A 17,871-nucleotide genomic window follows, 5' to 3' on the forward strand; every position below is an offset into this window, starting at 1 on the left:
CTCCCCTCTTACCTTCCCTCCTACTGCCCTGTTTGCCTTTCCTCCCCTCTAAAGCCCTCAGTTTGTTTCCCAGAGTCCATAGTCTCTCATGGTTCATTCCCCCTTCTTTTACCTCCCCCCCTTCCTTCTTCCCTTTCTTCTCCTACCGATCTTCCTACTTCTTATGTTCCATAAATGAGTGAAACCATACGATAACTGTCTTTTTCTGCTTGACTTATTTCTCTTAGCATTATCTCCTCTAGTCCATGTTTCTCTATTTTTGATTCATTCCCTCACTTTGGTGGTGCTCACCTTCCAGTAACTTCCTTTGAAAGGCTTCATGAGAGGTCAGTCTTTTGAGATCTTTGAAGGTCTTGAAGAACTTTTTACTCCTACAAATTTATTTATTTTGGTGCAAAGTTCTGGATTTGAGTAATTTGGCAGGAGGTCTCTCCCTAAATAAATCTCATACCTACATGTAGCACCTCAGTTCACTTTTTGGTGCCTCATTCTTAAATCAAAATGAATGGAAAGATCTGGGTGTATGGTTATGTAAGCTAGCACTACCAGGTATAAATAAACAGAAGTTCATGGGGTTTCATCTTGTTCAGTATGTAGCCTTTAATTTTATCCTGGGCTCTGGACATGGCTGGGGTAGGGGTAGTATGTTAAGAGTCTCTAGCCTGAACTCCATCAGGGAATAAACTTCCAGCATTCTGTTGGGTATGGAAAGTGGTACCTGGATGGACAGGTTGGGAAAGAGGATCCAGGAGTCTAGCTGATTTCTTATACAGATTTTCAACCAGTAATCTTCTTTAAAAAGCCCATCCTTATCCCTATTTAGAAAAGTTCCTGATACCTCCAATTTTTGAGATGATCTGGGTTCTGCAGTGGAAATTAACTTGATTTTTGTGTTCTACTCGAGCTTATTAGTTTTATCCCGTCTGCTTAGCCAATCGTCCTCTATCTGCTTTCAAAATGTTGTCCCTTCTCTGTTATTGTCTTTTCTTCTGCTTTTTACATTTATGATGTTTTTGTTATTTTATTGATGTTTTAACAGGGTATTAGGAGGAAACAATGGTAAATACAGGCATTTAATTAGATATATTTAATCAGAAAACTCAAGGAAAACATTTATATGTAATCTGTACTTCTCTTTGTCTCTATTAGGTGAAACTGAAGTCCACATTGGCCTGCCTCAGAAATGGCTGGCTTCAATCACACTGGTGTTAACCATGCAGTCTTCTACCTGGTGGGCATTCCAGGCCGAGAAGACCTACACATGTGGATTTCCATCCCCTTCCTCCTCTCCTATGTCTTTGCCCTCCTTGGAAATGGTCTGCTCATCTGCATTATCCTCATCAAGAGCAGCCTCCATGAACCTATGTATCTTTTTCTCTGCATGCTGGCTGGAGTTGACATTGTCTTTGCCACAACTACAGAACCCAAGGCATTGGCCATTTTCTGGTGCAATAGTAGGGAGATTTCTCTTAATAGCTGCATTGCCCAGCTCTACTTCCAGCATTCCTCCTTTATTTCTGAGTCAGGCATCTTGCTGATTATGGCATTTGACCGCTACATTGCAATATGTTATCCACTGAGGTACACCATGATACTCACCCACTCTCTGATAGGGAAAATTGGTGTGGCTGTTTTCATGAGAGCACATTGTACAATTTTTCCCATGATATTTCTTCTGAAGAGGCTGACTTTTTGCAGAAACAATGTCCTACCACATACATTCTGTGAACACATTGGCTTGGCCAAGTATGCCTGTGATGATATCCGTGTAAATATCTGGTATGGATTTTTTGTCTTAATGTCAACAGTGATCCTAGACATTGTTCTCATTTTTGTTTCCTATGCTCTGATTCTTCATGCTGTCTTCCGTATCCCTTCCCAAGATGCTCGCCACAAAGCTCTCAACACGTGTGGTTCCCATGTCTGTGTCATTGTCCTTTTTTATGGGCCCGGGATCTTCTCAGTTCTCACCCAACGCTTTGGCCATCACATCCCACTACATGTCCACATTCTGTTGGCCAATGTCAGCATGCTTGCTCCACCTATGCTAAATCCCATCATTTATGGGGTCAAAACAAAACAGATACGAGACCAAGTGGTTTATGTGTTGTTTCCAAAACAGAAATGACTGTGGGGATGGCAGAGACTGGTTTCTCAGAAACTTTGGTCCTTTGTGAGATGTGCTTTCACAGCAGTGAACCAGAAAACTACAAATGAGTCCTCAGCAAAAATAACTCATTGAATTATGGGCCTGTGGAGCAACTTACCTAAGACTGTGAGACTTGCCCCCCTAATCAGTCTGAAAACAGTGACTGTGGGTTGACTGAGATACTCACAGTTCATTATTTGGGGATGGAACAGTTTTCTCTGTAGTAGTCATGTATAACTCTAATATTCAACTCAATTTTGGGAACAGACAATATAATATTAAGTCTCATTTAGATAAAGAATAAGTTTTCTATCTTGAGCTATGTCAAGCCCTGAGACCTCTCACCACATGCCTGGACTCTTATGTAAAACCTTCATTCCTTCATACGTTTTCTCAAAATATCATGGACATTAAGAGGACTTAAGGCAAATGTACTCCTAACTTTTGACATTTTGGGGGTTGTTTCTCAAAAATCATCCCCCTCAGATGGTACAGAATAAATTCAGACTTCCTTTCCAGCAACACTTTCCACATCACTTTCACACAATCTGTGCTTCAGTCTCAAGGAACCGTCTATCTCTAATTTCTCCATTTTCAGTCATGTTGTCGTGGTACATTTTCCCTAAGGGATTCACTTGCCTGGAATGACCTCTCCTGTCCTTGACCTTTTATTTTTAAAATTAAAAGAAAATTATTAGAGAGAGTGCACATGAGTAGGGGGGAGGGGCAGAGGGAGAGAGAGAAGCAGACTCCCCACTGAGCAGGGGTAGAGGGAGAGAGAGAAGCAGACTCCCCACTGAGCAGGGAGCCCAAAGTAGGACTTGATCCCAGGACCCTAAAATCATGACCTGAGCCTAAGGCAGACCCTTAACCAACTGTCCTTGACCTTTTAATAAATTCCCTTTATTCATCTTTCAAGGCCCAGGTTGGTGTCATCTACTCAGTGAGGTCATTACAACCACCTCATCTCAAGCAGAGATATGACTTCCTCCATGAGATGATACTATATTGATACTTCTTTTGAAAACATCTACTTTTTTATATAAGTGCTCCATAAAGAAATAAGAAAATGAAAACGAAAATGCATATGATCCCAGTATCCAAAGAAAGTTACTGTTATCATTTTGGTGTAGAATCTTCCAGATTTTATACGTAAGTCTAACTCCAACAACTATAACCGTACACACATATTCCGAACTTATACATGACTCTGTAATTCAATATTATCACATAGGCCCATAGTGTGGCTATTTTTAAATGACAATACATTTGGAAATCTATGTTAATGACTATATTTTATCTTTCAATCATTTACTTAAAAAGCATGCTTAAAAATTCTTTTTTACACTTGCTGAGGTAGTGTTCATCCTTTTATTTATTTGTTTATGTATGTATGTATTTTTATTTTTAAAGATGTTATTCATTTGAGAGCGAGAGAGGGAATGAGTGGTGGGGTGAGGTGGGAAGGGGCAGAGGGAGAAGCAGACTCCCCACTGAGCAGGCAGCCTGACATGGGGCTTGATCCCAGGACCCCGAGATAATGACCTGAGGCGAAGGCAGACACTTAACCAACTGAGCCTCCAAGATGCCCCTCACCCTTTTATTTTTAAATACTTATGTTTTTGTAATCATTAACAATATAAATGCTATGCTAGGGACATTTTTGTGCATAAGATTTATCTATTTTTCGTGCATTAAGCTTTGCATGTTTTCAGCCTTAAAAATAATTACTAGGTTAGGAGTATGAAGATTTTAGTCTCCTCTGGCACATTTAAAAAAGCATCTAGAGAAGTTATTAATTTTTATTCATCAGAAATACATGAAAGTGCCAAAATTTATTGTACGACCTACTAGTATTTAGTAAATAGTTCTATTTTTAAAAATCTTATTTTTATTATTTTTTTTCTGTTTTGTAGGGTTCGTGTTTCTTTTCTTTTTAATAATAATTTTTTTTGTTATATTATGTTAGTCACCATACAGTACATCCCTGGTTTTTGAGGTGTAAATTTCGATGATTCATTACTTGCGTATAACACCCAGTGCACCATGCAATACGTGCCCTCCTTACTACCCATCACCGGTCTATCCCATTCCCCCACCCCCCTCCTCTCTGAGGCCCTCAGTTTGTTTCTCAGAGTCCATAGTCTCTCATGCTTCATTCCCCCTTCTGATTACCCCCCCCTTTCTTTATCCCTTTCTTCCCCTATCGATCTTCCTGGTTCTTATGTTCCATAGATGAGAGAAATCATATGATAATTGTCTTTCTCTGCTTGACTTATTTCACTTAGCATTATCTCCTCCAGTGCCGTCCATGTTGCAGCAAATGTTGAGAAATCGTTCTTTTTGATAGCTGAGTAATATTTTAAAAACTTATTTCATACCTTATCTTATTGAATCTTCACATCAAACTTGTTATTGCTTTTATTTTACCCATTTTGCAGATGTAATTTGAAGCTCAGTGAGGATATATAACTTCCCCAAGATACTGATATTTATTGAGAGTATTTTATCAGGTTGTTCAAATTATAAATTTTGTAATTTTCTTTGGTTGGTTTGGTTGGCTTTTGTTTTACTTAAAGAAATAGAGTATAAAATATTTTCAAATCCATTCTTTTCCTTTGTGGGTTTTATTTTAATCTTAGACTATTTTCTTCAACCTATGATTTGACTATTTTTATATTTCTCTTACTTTTTATGGTATACTTTTTATAGTTCATCTTTCAAGAACATATATTAATAAACAAAAGAAAGAGAACAAAGTTCAATGACCAATAATAAGAAAACTGGGGCACAATTGTTAAATTTTAGTATGTTTTTCAGTTATTATATGATTGTCTTTCTGCATATATGATACAGTTAACTTTTTTCTGTAACATATGTTTGTCACTCAGTAAAAAGTGGTGCAAATTTTCTAATGTTTTGTGAGTTAAACAACAGGTGGAACAAGCTTATTGTACTGTTCAAACCTTTTATATACATACCAGTTAAAAAATGATTCAATTATTATTGGGGAAACGAGTTAAATTCCTCACAGTGATTATTTGCCAGTTTCATGTAATTCTTGTGATTTTTTTCTCTGAAACAGCTGATCTTTGAAACACAACAATTTTGAGATTGTTAGTAAACTGGTCAGTGAGCTATGATTATAGCTGCGTAAGTTTTCTGTTGGTTAGTGTTCTTTTAGTGAACCATTTATATCTTTTACTCCCAGGCATTTTGTGCTCGTGATTTAGGTTGATGTCCTTTAAACATAAAACTGGATTTTTTGTTTCCATATCTGATAATCTTTGAATTTTAACTGATATGTATAGTTGTTTTTTTTAATTTCAGATTTTTAAAATTAGTTTAAGAGGTAGAATTTAGTGATTCATCAGTTGCATATAACACCCAGTGCTTATTACATCAAATGCCCTCCTTAATGGCCTAATATTACTCAGTTATCCATCCCCCTACCCACCTCCCCTCCTAGAATTCCTAGTGTTCAGTATCTCTTACAGTTATATTTCTTATGCATTTAAGATAATGTTTTTAAAAGTTGATACTTCTGTCTCTATTCTGCAAATTGTTTAGTCTGTCTTTTTGCATCTCTTTATTTCTATCTCCAAGTTTCTAAAGATCTTTTTAGCTCCATTTAACAAGCTATTTAACCAATCCACTGAGTTTTTTTTTTATTTCAAGAAGTGCATTAAAAATTAACAAGTATTATTTTTTAGAACAGTTTTAAGTTTATAGAAAAATTGAGTGGAAGGTACAGAGTTCCCATATACATCCCTCCCTCCTCAGTTGCTTAGAGAGTTTCTCCTATTTTTAGCATCTTGCATTTGTATGATATGGTTGTTACTATTAATGAACTAATAGTGATACATTGCTAATGAAAGTTCATGGTTTACATTAATGTATACTCTCTGTGTTATACACTTCTATGGGTTTTGAAAAACGTATAATGACATATATCCATTATAGTATCAGAGTATTTTCAATGCCCTAAAAATACCCATGTACCTCCTATTTGTCCTTCTCTTGCTTTTCTTGAACTCCCGAAAACCACTGATTATTTATTTATTTATTTATTTATTTATTTATTTATTTATTTCTATTTCTATAGTTTTGTCTTTCCAGAACGTCATAAAGTTGGAATCCTGCAGTGTATAACCTTTATATCTCTGAGTAACATTCCATTGTATGGATGTACTAGAGTTTGTTTCTTCATTCACCTGTTCAGAGATATTTTGGCTGCTTCCAAGTTTTGGCAACTATGAATAAAGCTTCTATAACATCCTTGCAAATTTTCGTGTAGACGTAAGTTTTCAACTCCTTTGGGTAAATATTAAGGAGTGTGATTGCTAGATCATATGGAAAGAATACGCTTAGCTTTGTAAAGAACTGCCAAACTGTTTTCCAAAGTGGCTGTACCATTTTGCATTCCCAGCAGCAATGAATGAGTCTGTTGAGCCACATCCTCGCCAGCACTTGGTGTTGTCAGTGTGTTGAATTTTAGCCATTCTAATAGGAGTACAGTGGTATCTCATTGTTTTAATTTGCAATTTTAAATGAAATATGATGATGTTGATTATCTTCTCATATGCTTATTTGCCATGTCAATGGATTCTCCATACCAGATTTCTCATGTTGTGTTTTCCTAGACAGTACATATACTGCAAATTTTACCCCAGAATAATGCTTCCAAGGACCATGGTTATGAATGCTCATGGTAATCTTCCTTAGGTGTCCAAAGAACAAGTGGAGGGATTATTCTTTGACAGGAAAGACAGTTCCTCCAATAAGGAGGAGTGGGTGGGAGCAGATGTAGATATGTTTTTATATTCAGTGTCTTGAATTTGTGTGAGTTTCCAACTGATTTATTCTGATTTAGTAGCCAAGGTTTTCTGCCAAGAGTAAAGAGCCAGGTTCCGGAATCAAGGTTGGAACCCTGAATAGAGTGTACATATGAAATGTTAATTAGGTGGAATGAGAGAGTGAGTTGACTTGAGCAAATGTGTAAGGTTGCTGGGCTCTGCTAATAGTCCAGGTTGGTAACATCTTGCTCTCCAGGTGACTAACCAACTATGGTTCCTGTTTTGGTTTATCATAATGTTGAGATGGAAGATAGAATGGAGAAAAAGATTTGAAGGATTTGAGCATACTTAAAGGTATTATAATGAAGGGCAACAGAATATAAAAGTTAATTAAGAATGGAAATCATGCAGAAGTTTAGAAAGGGAATTGTGGTATTGATAGATGAGCAGTTTTGCTGAGGTTAGTAAGCAGATATATGTAGTCAGTGTATAGCTGGGCAAGTAATTGTGGCTAGGCAGTGGGATGTGTGAATTAGTAAACTTGGAAGTAGAGAAAGGATGTGATTATGGGAATGAATAACAAGTAGAGTAAAGGGAAATGCAATTGAGATCAGAGGAGGAAACGGAATCAAGAGCACCAGGTGAAGAATTAATTTTCCAGATGGACATTGAAGTCCCTATGATACAAGTGTAAAACTTACGTGCATTTGTGGTGAGGGAATCCAGAGGATCTTCAGACAGCTTTGAGGAATAGGAGAAAGTAGATAACATGAGTCTCAAAGCAGCATTAGGGGGCGCCTGGGTGGCACAGCAGTTAAGCGTCTGCCTTCGGCTCAGGGCGTGATCCCAGCGTTATGGGATCGAGCCCCACATCAGGCTCTTCCACTACGAGCCTGCTTCTTCCTCTCCCACTCCCCCTGCTTATGTTCCCTCTCTCGCTGGCTGTCTCTATCTCTGTCGAATAAATAAATAAAATCTTAAAAAAAAAAAAAACAACAAAGCAGCATTAGCTCCTACACTAGAGTGAATGAGCACTAGTCTGGAAAAAAATTTTAAAAATTTCTATCAATAATAAAAAATACATGCAAATAGAAACATTGCCATAACAATTTCCTTCTTTGAAATATCAAATATTTAAATAGAATAATCCAGGACACAAATGCAAATTTATGTGAAAATATATTCATTACAGAATATTTTTAACAGAGAAAAACAGCTTTATAAATATTCAATAGTAGTGAAATGGTTAAATGTAGTATGTCGCCAAAGTGCAATATTTAGTCAAATTTTTCAGGATATATTTATAGAGTACTATGTGGCATTGCATCAGACTGGAGACACATGCTGATGAATGAAAGGAGCTACATGGTTTACAGAACATTTGTTACAACTGGGAACATTTATTATCAATTGTTAATTGGAGCACTACATCAGAAACTAATGATGTACTACTGTATGGTGACTAACATAATAAAAAAAATCTCATCACTAAAAAAAGACATAACTTATTCCAACTGGAAAAAAAATGGAAAGTTCCTATATTACGAAATTAAAATGTGCCACATGTACTGTTTTATCTTACAATATATAAACCCATGAATATGGGAGAAAAATCTTGGAGGGTCATCAATGAAAATGTTCCATTGATAATCCTTGGATGATTGAATCAAAGCATTAGTCCTGTATACAAAATAATATAAAATTTTTTGAATTATTTATTTATTTATTTGATGTGAAGTTTGATGATTCATCAGTTGCGTATAACACCCAGTGCACCATGCAATACGTGCCCTCCTTACTACCCATCACCAGCCTATCCCATTCCCCCGAAGCCCTCAGTTTGTTTCTCAGAGTCCATAGTCTCTCATGCTTCATTCCCCCTTCTGATTACCCCCCCTTTCTTTATCCCTTTCTTCCCCTACCGATCTTCCTAGTTCTTATGTTCCATAGATGAGAGAAACCATATGATAAATGTCTTTCTCTGCTTGACTTATTTCACTTAGCATAATCTCCTCCAATGCCATCCATGTTGCAGCAAATGTTGAGAAATCATAAATTTTCAGTGGATTTAAATTTATTAACATTTTATCATGGCATGGTTAACATAGTTAGTACTTAATACATGTTGACTGAATGGGTGGTGAAGGAACAAATGAATGTTTGAGAGAATCTATAGGATTCTAGCTCCTAATATACTTCTGTGCCTTCTGGAAGTCAAGGCTGAAGAAGATGACCTGGAGTGAGGTGTGGGGCCTTGATGAAGGTTCCTAATCACAATCCTATCCTCTGCCCTGCCCTCTCCCCTCTGAAACCTCTCTCCCACCTCTTCTCCTCTCCCAAGTTCATACAGCTTCTCAGGGATACTTTTCATAGGGGGCTTCTGGCATTCAGAGAAGGAAGGGTTAAGGGCTTATTGTTATGTCACTGGCAGTAGAGGATATCCTAGGGGAGAAGAAAGTCACCTGAATAGGTCTGTGGTCCCCAAAGATGCTCAGAGAAAGAATAATTTGCTCTGCAGTTCTTTTTCCAATTTGGTCCCCTGGCCACTGCACACAGTCTGCTGGTTGTGGGAATACCCTGCCATCCAGGCAGAGGCATGGCTCCAGTCTGTGGTTCCTGATGGCTGTGATGCACAGTTTGGGGTGAGGAGAGATGTGGGTTGGTATTGACCCAGGGTAGCCTGTTTCCTCTCTGGGCCCTTCTGTTCAAAGACATCAATGGTGGAGTCTGACTGCGCGTGGGGATAAAGGAAGTGGAAAACACCGAGGCTGATGAGATATGTGGGAACAGTGATGGATTGCCTTCATCATTTGGTAACCCTTTAGAGGCTGTATGTGGAATTCTCCATCCCCTGACAGCACAGGCAGAGAGGACAGACCAAAATGTTTCCCTAGACACTTTGTGGCATAGTGGAAATACTAGTGGAAGTAGAGGCGAGAGACCTTCTTGACTCATTTACTCTGTGAACTTGGGAAAATTCCCTTTCCTTCTGTGGCCCTGGCAAAAAGTTATAAGATCATTCTAAAACAGGAGTTGGTAAAATTTTTTTTGTAAAGGGAAGAGTAAAAGTCTTAACCTTCAAACATGGTCTCCGTTGCAGCTACTCTGTCCCACAAAAGCAGTCCTAAACAATGTAAATATGGGAAATGGCTGTGTTCCAATAAAATTTTACTTACAAAAGCAGGTGATGGGCAAGATTTGGCCCACAGACTGCTGTTTGATGACCCCTGGTATAAAGTGCCAACCCGAATTGATTTACCCAAACACGAGTCAGAGATATCAAATATCAAGAATGGAACTGGTGAAGCAGGAGTGTTGTCCTATGAACTGCATTTCTATGAGAGTCTTTCTTCTGGCAGTGGTAAGGGGGCTAGAAGGCTGGAGACAGGGCTAAGAGTGGAATAGTCTCTGGAAGCTTCACCTCTCGGAAGAAACTGATTTCATGAGAGGAGAATCCATGTGCCGAATGAAGATGCCAAATTTATGACATATAAGTCATAACTTATCTCTGTGAGCGTTTGAGTTTGGTTAATGACTGTGTGACTTTGGGTGGGTATATGTGTGAAGAAAAGTTGGAAAGTGTGTGTGAGTGTGTGTAGGTATGGGTCAATGTGTTCACAGTAAAGGGCTAATTGTATCAATAGTAAAAATGTTAGTGTGTAAAACTTCATCAAAATTCGTAGGAGTGAATATGTGTGTGGTGACTGTTCGTGTGTGATAATATGCACCTGAACGGAAGATTGTGTGTCCGCGTGTGGGTTTGCAGCAGGCAGAACTGGAATTGAACCCAGGTAGGTCTGGTTCTAAACCCCTACCATTTTTTCTATATTACGTTGTCTTGCATGTCTTACATATTGTGGAATAGGTAGGAGAATTATTATTATTTTTTTGCCCCAGAAATTTATTTATTTATTTATTTTTTAAATATTTTTTATTATAATGTTAGTCACCATACAGTACACCCCTGGTTTCTGATGCAAAGTTCGATGATTCATTAGTTGCGTATAACACCCAGTGCACCATGCAATACGTGCAATTAGAAGAGAGCGGGGAGGAAGCCACAGAAAGGTGGCTTAGGTAGTCGAAATAACAAAATGGAAGTTTTTAAAGCTAATGGAAACTTTGATTCTCTTACTCTTAGATTCAAATATCAGCTTAGCTACTATCAGATTGTTTGACTTTGGACAATTTCTTGTCTGAGAGTCAATTTCTTCATGTATGAACTGGTGATACATTCAATTTCATAGATTTGGCGTGATGGTTATAAATATATCTAACACTCAATAGGTATTTAGTGATTGCCATTATCACACAAACATATTGACAAAAATTGGAGATTCCTAATAAAGCAAATTAAAAGTAACATTAGATTTGGCAGCTGTGATATGATAGATTATTTTAGAGAAGGAAGCCTTAGCGGCATATTGGGGTTATTTATAAGTAAACTGGCTTTGGGTAAAGAGTAGGGGATGGTAAGAGGATAGAAGTAGAGAGAGCACATTCTCTCTTCTGTGAAACTAAGGTGAAGGGAGAAGATACAGTTGAACATACTTTCACATGAAGGAGAAAGAGGTAACAGAGAGGGAGAGTTTGAAGTTACTAGAATAACAGATTAGTAGGGAAAGGCTTAAAGAGAAAGTTGGGGTCCAGTGTACAGATGGATGGCTGAGCCTTGAATAGGGGGAAAAGGTGATTCAAATATAAATTTGTAGATGGCAGAGTGAGGGTGGGAAGGTTAAGGGAATGAAAAATAGATGTTTTTGTTGTTTTTCTCCTTGAGCCAGGAGTCAGGAAAACACAGTCCTCTGATGAAGGGCACCAAGGTGCAATAGGGCAGATATGAAGTGATTCTAAGGATGGCATGGGTAGCCAAATTCTAGCATTTACTAGCCAGGTGACCTTGGGTAGGACACTACTTAAACTCTCTCAACTTTGTTTGCTCCCCTATCCGTAAAATGGGGGAAATGACCGCAGTTATCTTAAATACCACAGTGTGAGATAACGCACGGAGCCCCTCCTAACTGATCTGTCTCCGTTCTCCAAACTGTCTCCTCCCTTCACCACCCATCTTACACAATACTGAGAGAGACAGAGAGAGAAAGAGAGAGCGCATGCGTGTAAGAGCACGCACTACCTGAAATGCCAACTTCATCATGCCATTTTCTCACCACAAATCCTTCAGTGGATCTTACCGCGTCAACGTAAATTCTAACCTCCTTACACTGGTACGATCAAAGTCCTCAGTGATGTGAGCCCTACCTCACTGCATGACATTATTTTCTACTATTTTGTACCATGTCCTCTTTGCTAACAGTGAATCATAATTTTCCTCTAAACTTTATGTCCTTTCAGATCTCTGTGACTTTGTTCATGTCATTCCCTCCTCACATACCTTTATTTGACAAAACATTACTTCTTCAAGTTTCCACTTAGGGTGGTGCCTTTTAGAAAACCTTTTCTGAACTCCTGGGAACCTCTCCATGTTTCCACAACTCCTTGTGTTTAACTTTTCCTTTACACTATCTGTATCGTTTAGATATTTTACTTAATTGTCTCCCCCAAGTAGGTTCTCGCTAGGAGCCCTCGTAGGCGCTCAGAAAGGCTTGTTAAATTATCATCAACTCAGTGTCCAGTTTCCTTTTGAGACACATATTGCATTCTGATAGTCAAAGTGGAAACTGCAGTATTTGTTATTCACAGCTCTTAACTATTTATAACAACCAGAGACAGATCTATTCTAGAGCTGGAATAACTCTCTTACAGATCATCCAACTTCTCCCCAACATTCGCTTTAAGGCAATAAAAGAGAGACCCAGAGCAGGGAAGTAATTTTACTGAGATCACATAGTTAGTGAATAGGATGTCAAAGAGTTTTAACCCACGTTTCCTGACTTTCTGACCAGGATTCTTTCCACAGCTCATCCAGTGAAAAATGACCTATTTCTACTTCCCATACTTCAACCCTATTCACCTTTTTTTGGCAAAAGAGAAGAGGTGACTGCAAATCTTATACACCAACACCTGGTAACTTGTCCTGGGAATGGCAACCCTCAACTATAATGGTACCAGTCACTCATTCTTCATTCTGCTGGGCATCCCTGGCCTGGAAGACCAACACACATGGATCTCTCTTCCTTTCTTCATTTCCTACCTGGTTGCTGTCCTTGGGAATAGCCTCCTTGTCTTCATCGTCATCACTGAACGTAGCCTCCATGAACCCATGTACCTCTTCCTCTGCATGCTGGCTGTGGCTGATCTCATCCTGTCCACTACCACTGTGCCCAAAGCCCTGGCCATATTCTGGTTCCATGCTGGGGAGATCTCCCTTGATGGCTGTCTCACTCAAATCTTCTTCATCCATGCCACCTTCATTGCTGAGTCAGGGATTCTGCTGGCCATGGCATTTGACCGCTATGTGGCCATCTGTGACCCATTGCGCTACACAGCAGTGCTCAGCCACGCAGTAATCTTAAGGGTTGGCCTGGCTGTGGTCCTGAGAAGCTTCTCTGTGATACTCCCAGATGTGGTCCTGGTGAAGAGATTGCCTTTCTGCCATAGCAACGTGCTACCACATACCTACTGTGAGCACATGGCTGTTGCCAAGTTTGCTTGTGCTGATATTCGTGTCAATGTCTGGTATGGCTTGTCTGTTCTCCTCTCTACTGTAGTGCTAGATGCCTTGCTCATCTTGGTTTCCTACATCCTCATCCTCAACGCAGTCTTCCACCTCCCTTCCCGAGGAGCTCGGCAAAAGGCCCTGAGCACATGTGGCTCCCACCTTGGAGTCATTTCCATGTTCTACTTGCCTGGCATTTTTACAATAATTACGCAGCGATTTGGGCATCATGTTCCCCTCCACACTCACATTCTGCTAGCCAATATCTGCATGTTAGCCCCTCCCATGCTGAACCCTATCATTTATGGGGTCAAGACCAAGCAGATTCGAGAGCGTGTGGTCAGTACTTTTCACAGTGGAACCATGCTGAGTCTGTGTGACTGATCAGGTGGTATGTTTACCACTATTACTCTCCCTGCTTTGTAGAGCCTTATGAACTAAGGGTTCTATTGACTGTGAACAAAGCGATATATCATGACTTTGAAAGATAGATTGCCATATTGCCTTGAGAAGGGTAGTGTTTAGAAAAGAGCATGAGCTTTTTTGGATATCACACCAAAAGTACAAGCAATAAAAACAAAATAAACAAGTGGAACTACATCAAACTAAAAAACTTCTGTATACCGAAGGAGGCAATCAGCAAAACAAACAGGCAACATATGGGAGAAAATACTTGCAAATCATGCATCTGACAAGACGTTAATATCCAAAATATACAAAAACCCATACAACTCAATAACAAAACTCAATGGCAAAAGAACAACCTGATTAAAATATGGGCAAAGGACCTGAAAAGACATTTTTTTTTTCCAGAGAAGACCTACAAATGACCAGTAGGTACATGAGAAAATTCTCAACATCACTAATTATCAGGGAAATGCAAATCAAAACCACAATGAGATATCACCTCACACCTTTTAGCAAGGTTATTATCAAAAAGACAAGAGATAACATGTGCTGGTGAGGGTGTGGAGAAAAGGGAATCCTTGTGCACTGTTAGTGTGAATGTAAATTGGTAGAGCCGTTAAGGAAAACAGCATGGAGGTTCCTCAAAAAATGAAAACAACAACTGCCATATAATCCAGAAATTCCACCTCTGGGTATATATATAAAGGAAATGAAACCACTATCTTGAAGAGATAACTGCGCTCCCTCATGTTCATTGCAGCATTATTTACAATAGTTAAGACACGGAAATGACCTATGTGTCTAGAGAGACGAATGGATAAAGAAAATGTGATACACGCACATACACATGCACACACAAAACGGAATACTATTCAGTCATGAAAAGGAAATCCTGCCATTTGTGACAACATGCATGAATCCTGAGCGCATAATGTTAAGTAAAATAACTAGGAGAAAGACAAATACTGTTTGATCTTACTTATATATGGAATCTAAAAATAAACCAGACTCATATAAACAGAACAGGTCAGTGGTTGCCAGAGGTGAGGAGTGGGGGATGGGAGAAAGGGGTGAACGTTGTCAAAGCGTGCAGCTTCCAGCTATAAGATGAGTACGTTCTGGGGATATAATGTACAGCTTGGTGACCACTATAGTTAATACTGTATTGTATCATTTGAAAGTCTCTCAGAGAGTAGACTTTAGAAATTCTTACCACACAGAACAATTTAACTGTGAAATGGTGCATGAGTTAATGAACCTGATTGTGGTAATCATTTTGCAATACAGATGTGTTAAATCATGTTGTATACCTTAAACTTATAAAATGTTATATGTCAATTATACCTTTAAAAAGCTGGAAGAAAAAAATGTACATATATACAATGGACTATCACTCAGCTATAAAAAGGAGAAAATCCTGCCATTTGTGACAACACGGATGAGCCTGGAGGATGTTATACTAAGTGAAATAAGCTGGACACAGAAAAACAAATACCGTAAGATCTTTTATATGTGGAATCTAAAAAAGGCAAACTTATAGAAGCAGAGAGTAGAATGGTGGTTGCCAGGAGCACAGGGGTGGGGGAAGTAGGTGTTGGTTGAAGGTTACAAACATTCAGTTACAAAACCCAAGTATCTAATGATGTGCAGTATGATGACTATAGTCAATACATTATTATATACTCGAAACTTGCTGAGAGTTGACATTAAGTGTTCTCACTACACACACACACACACACACACACACACACACACACACACACAAGGTAACTATGTGAGGCAAGGAATCTGTCAATCAGCTTGATCGTGGTAATCATTTCACAAAGTATACGTGTATATTTAAGTGTACACCTTAAGTGTATACATTTTTTATGTCAATTACACCACAGTAACACTGGAAAAATTTAGAATATAATACACAGTTTCATAAAAATACCATAACCTCTAAATTCCTTGATTATGCCTTTGTCATATGGCTGTGATAGAACTAAAAATATAAACAGGATCTTGAGTATGTATGACAGAGTAAGGAGTGGATACATTTTTAACTTCTGCCTTGTTTATCTTTAAATACTTGGTGTGATAATTTCTGTCTCTTCTAATTCAAAAAGAAGTTGTAGAATCAAAGATCACAAAAGTCAAGAGGACTTACTTGCATTTTACAGGAAAATATTAATCAAAACTGGAATTGGTGCTGGTACAATCTTTCCTCCTTTCTCAAGAGAATCTTTGACATGCAGGGGTATACCTGGATCACTTGTTAGTGATTATCGATGGGATAGAAGTTAAGATACTATGAAATCTCTATTACTTAATTCCTTTCAATGGGGCCCAAGGGGATGGTCATATGTCATCTGTGTAGTGAACATCTCCAAGTATTGGGGTAACCTGATATGCCAAGGTATTTGGATTTTGAGAAATGAGAATATTTAAGTTTATATCATGGTAGTTTTCTCCTACCAGTATATCAATGAAAAGGAACAACTAATGACGTACTATACAGTGGTGAACTGAACATAAAAAAAGGGGAACAAACCACCATTTACATTGAGTACTCCAAGGCAAAGACATAAAAGCAGAAAAGTGGATTTTATAACTTACCCTTAAAAAATTTCTCTGTGACCTTGCCATACAGAATCCCTCCAATCCCCAGGACATCCCCATTCATACAGGACTGAGTGCTCCTTCTCTTCCTTCAGTTTATCAACCAAGACGTCATGGACTTTGCCAACTTGTATTGATTTAGCTCTGTCACGTTGTCATCTTGCCTGAGAAAGACGTCATGGACTTTGCCAACTTGTATTGATTTAGCTCTGTCACGTTGTCATCTTGCCTGAGAATTCTGTTCTTTTTATCCTTCCTTCAGAGTAACTTCTTTCTGTCCATTGTTAAGATAGACCTATATTCATTCTTATAAATAATTCTTACCAATAAACTTAAAGGTCACTGACATCTTTGTACAGTATCTAAGTTTCATGAAATGATTATTTGCCAGATTTACTGAGGGCAATCTGAGATTCATTTTATTTTTAAAATTTTAATTCCAGTGTAGTTAACATAGTGATTTTTTTCTCATTTTTAAATTTTATTACGTTATGTTAGACACCATACAGTAGTACATCATTAGTTTTTGATGTAATGTTCCATGATTCATTGTTTGCACATAACACCCAGTGCTCATTGCAGTATGTGCCCTCCTTAATACCCATCACCAGGCTAACCTGTCCCCCCACCCCTCTCCCCTCTGAAACCCTCAGTTTGTTTCCTGGAGTACACAGTCTCTCATGGTTCGTCTCCCCCTCTGACTCCCACCCTTCATTTTTCCCTTCCTTCTCCTAATGTCCTCCCTTATGTTCCACATATCAGTGAAACCATATAATAATTGTCTTTCTCTGCCTGACTTATTTCACTTAGCATAATCCCCTCCAGTTCCATCCATGTTGCTGCAAATGGTGGGTATTCATCTTTTCTGATGGCTGAGTAATATTCCATTGTGTATATGGACCACATCTTCTTTATCCATTCATCTGCTGAAGGGCATCTCAGCTCCTTCCACAGTTTGGCTATTGTGGACTTTGTTGCTATGAACATCGGGGTGCACGTACCCCTTCTTTTCACTACATCTGTATCTTTGGGGTAAATACCTAGTAGTGCTACCCTACGACCCAGCAAACGTACAGTGTTGTATTAGTTGCAAGTTACAACAGAATGATTCAACAGTCCCATATATTACTCAGTGCTCATGAAGATAAGTGTGTTTTTTTTTTTTTTGGAAGTAGGCTCCATACCCAGAGTGGAGCCCAACATGGGGCATGAGCTTACAACCCTGAGATCAAGATCTGAGCTGAGATCAAGTGTCAGAGGCTCAACTGATTGAGCCATCCAGGTGCCCCAAATAAGTG

At 38.6% G+C, this 17,871-nt stretch overlaps 2 protein-coding genes across 2 annotated transcripts; both read left to right on the plus strand.

Annotated features, from left to right (window-relative positions):
- Positions 1-1,183: 1,183 nt before the first annotated feature.
- On the plus strand, positions 1,184-2,128 carry LOC113269524 (olfactory receptor 52B4-like). Its single transcript, XM_026518400.2, has one exon. It carries the CDS (start codon positions 1,184-1,186, stop codon positions 2,126-2,128), a length of 945 nt encoding a protein of 314 aa, XP_026374185.1.
- A 10,857-nt stretch (positions 2,129-12,985) lies between these two features.
- Positions 12,986-13,945, plus strand: LOC113269451 (olfactory receptor 52B4-like). The gene has a single exon (XM_026518341.1). The coding sequence runs from the start codon at positions 12,986-12,988 to the stop codon at positions 13,943-13,945; it is 960 nt and encodes a 319-aa protein (XP_026374126.1).
- The last annotated feature ends 3,926 nt before the right edge of the window (positions 13,946-17,871 follow it).

Source organism: Ursus arctos, unplaced genomic scaffold (assembly GCF_023065955.2).
Source record: "Ursus arctos isolate Adak ecotype North America unplaced genomic scaffold, UrsArc2.0 scaffold_22, whole genome shotgun sequence".
Classification (NCBI taxonomy): Eukaryota; Metazoa; Chordata; class Mammalia; order Carnivora; family Ursidae; genus Ursus; species Ursus arctos.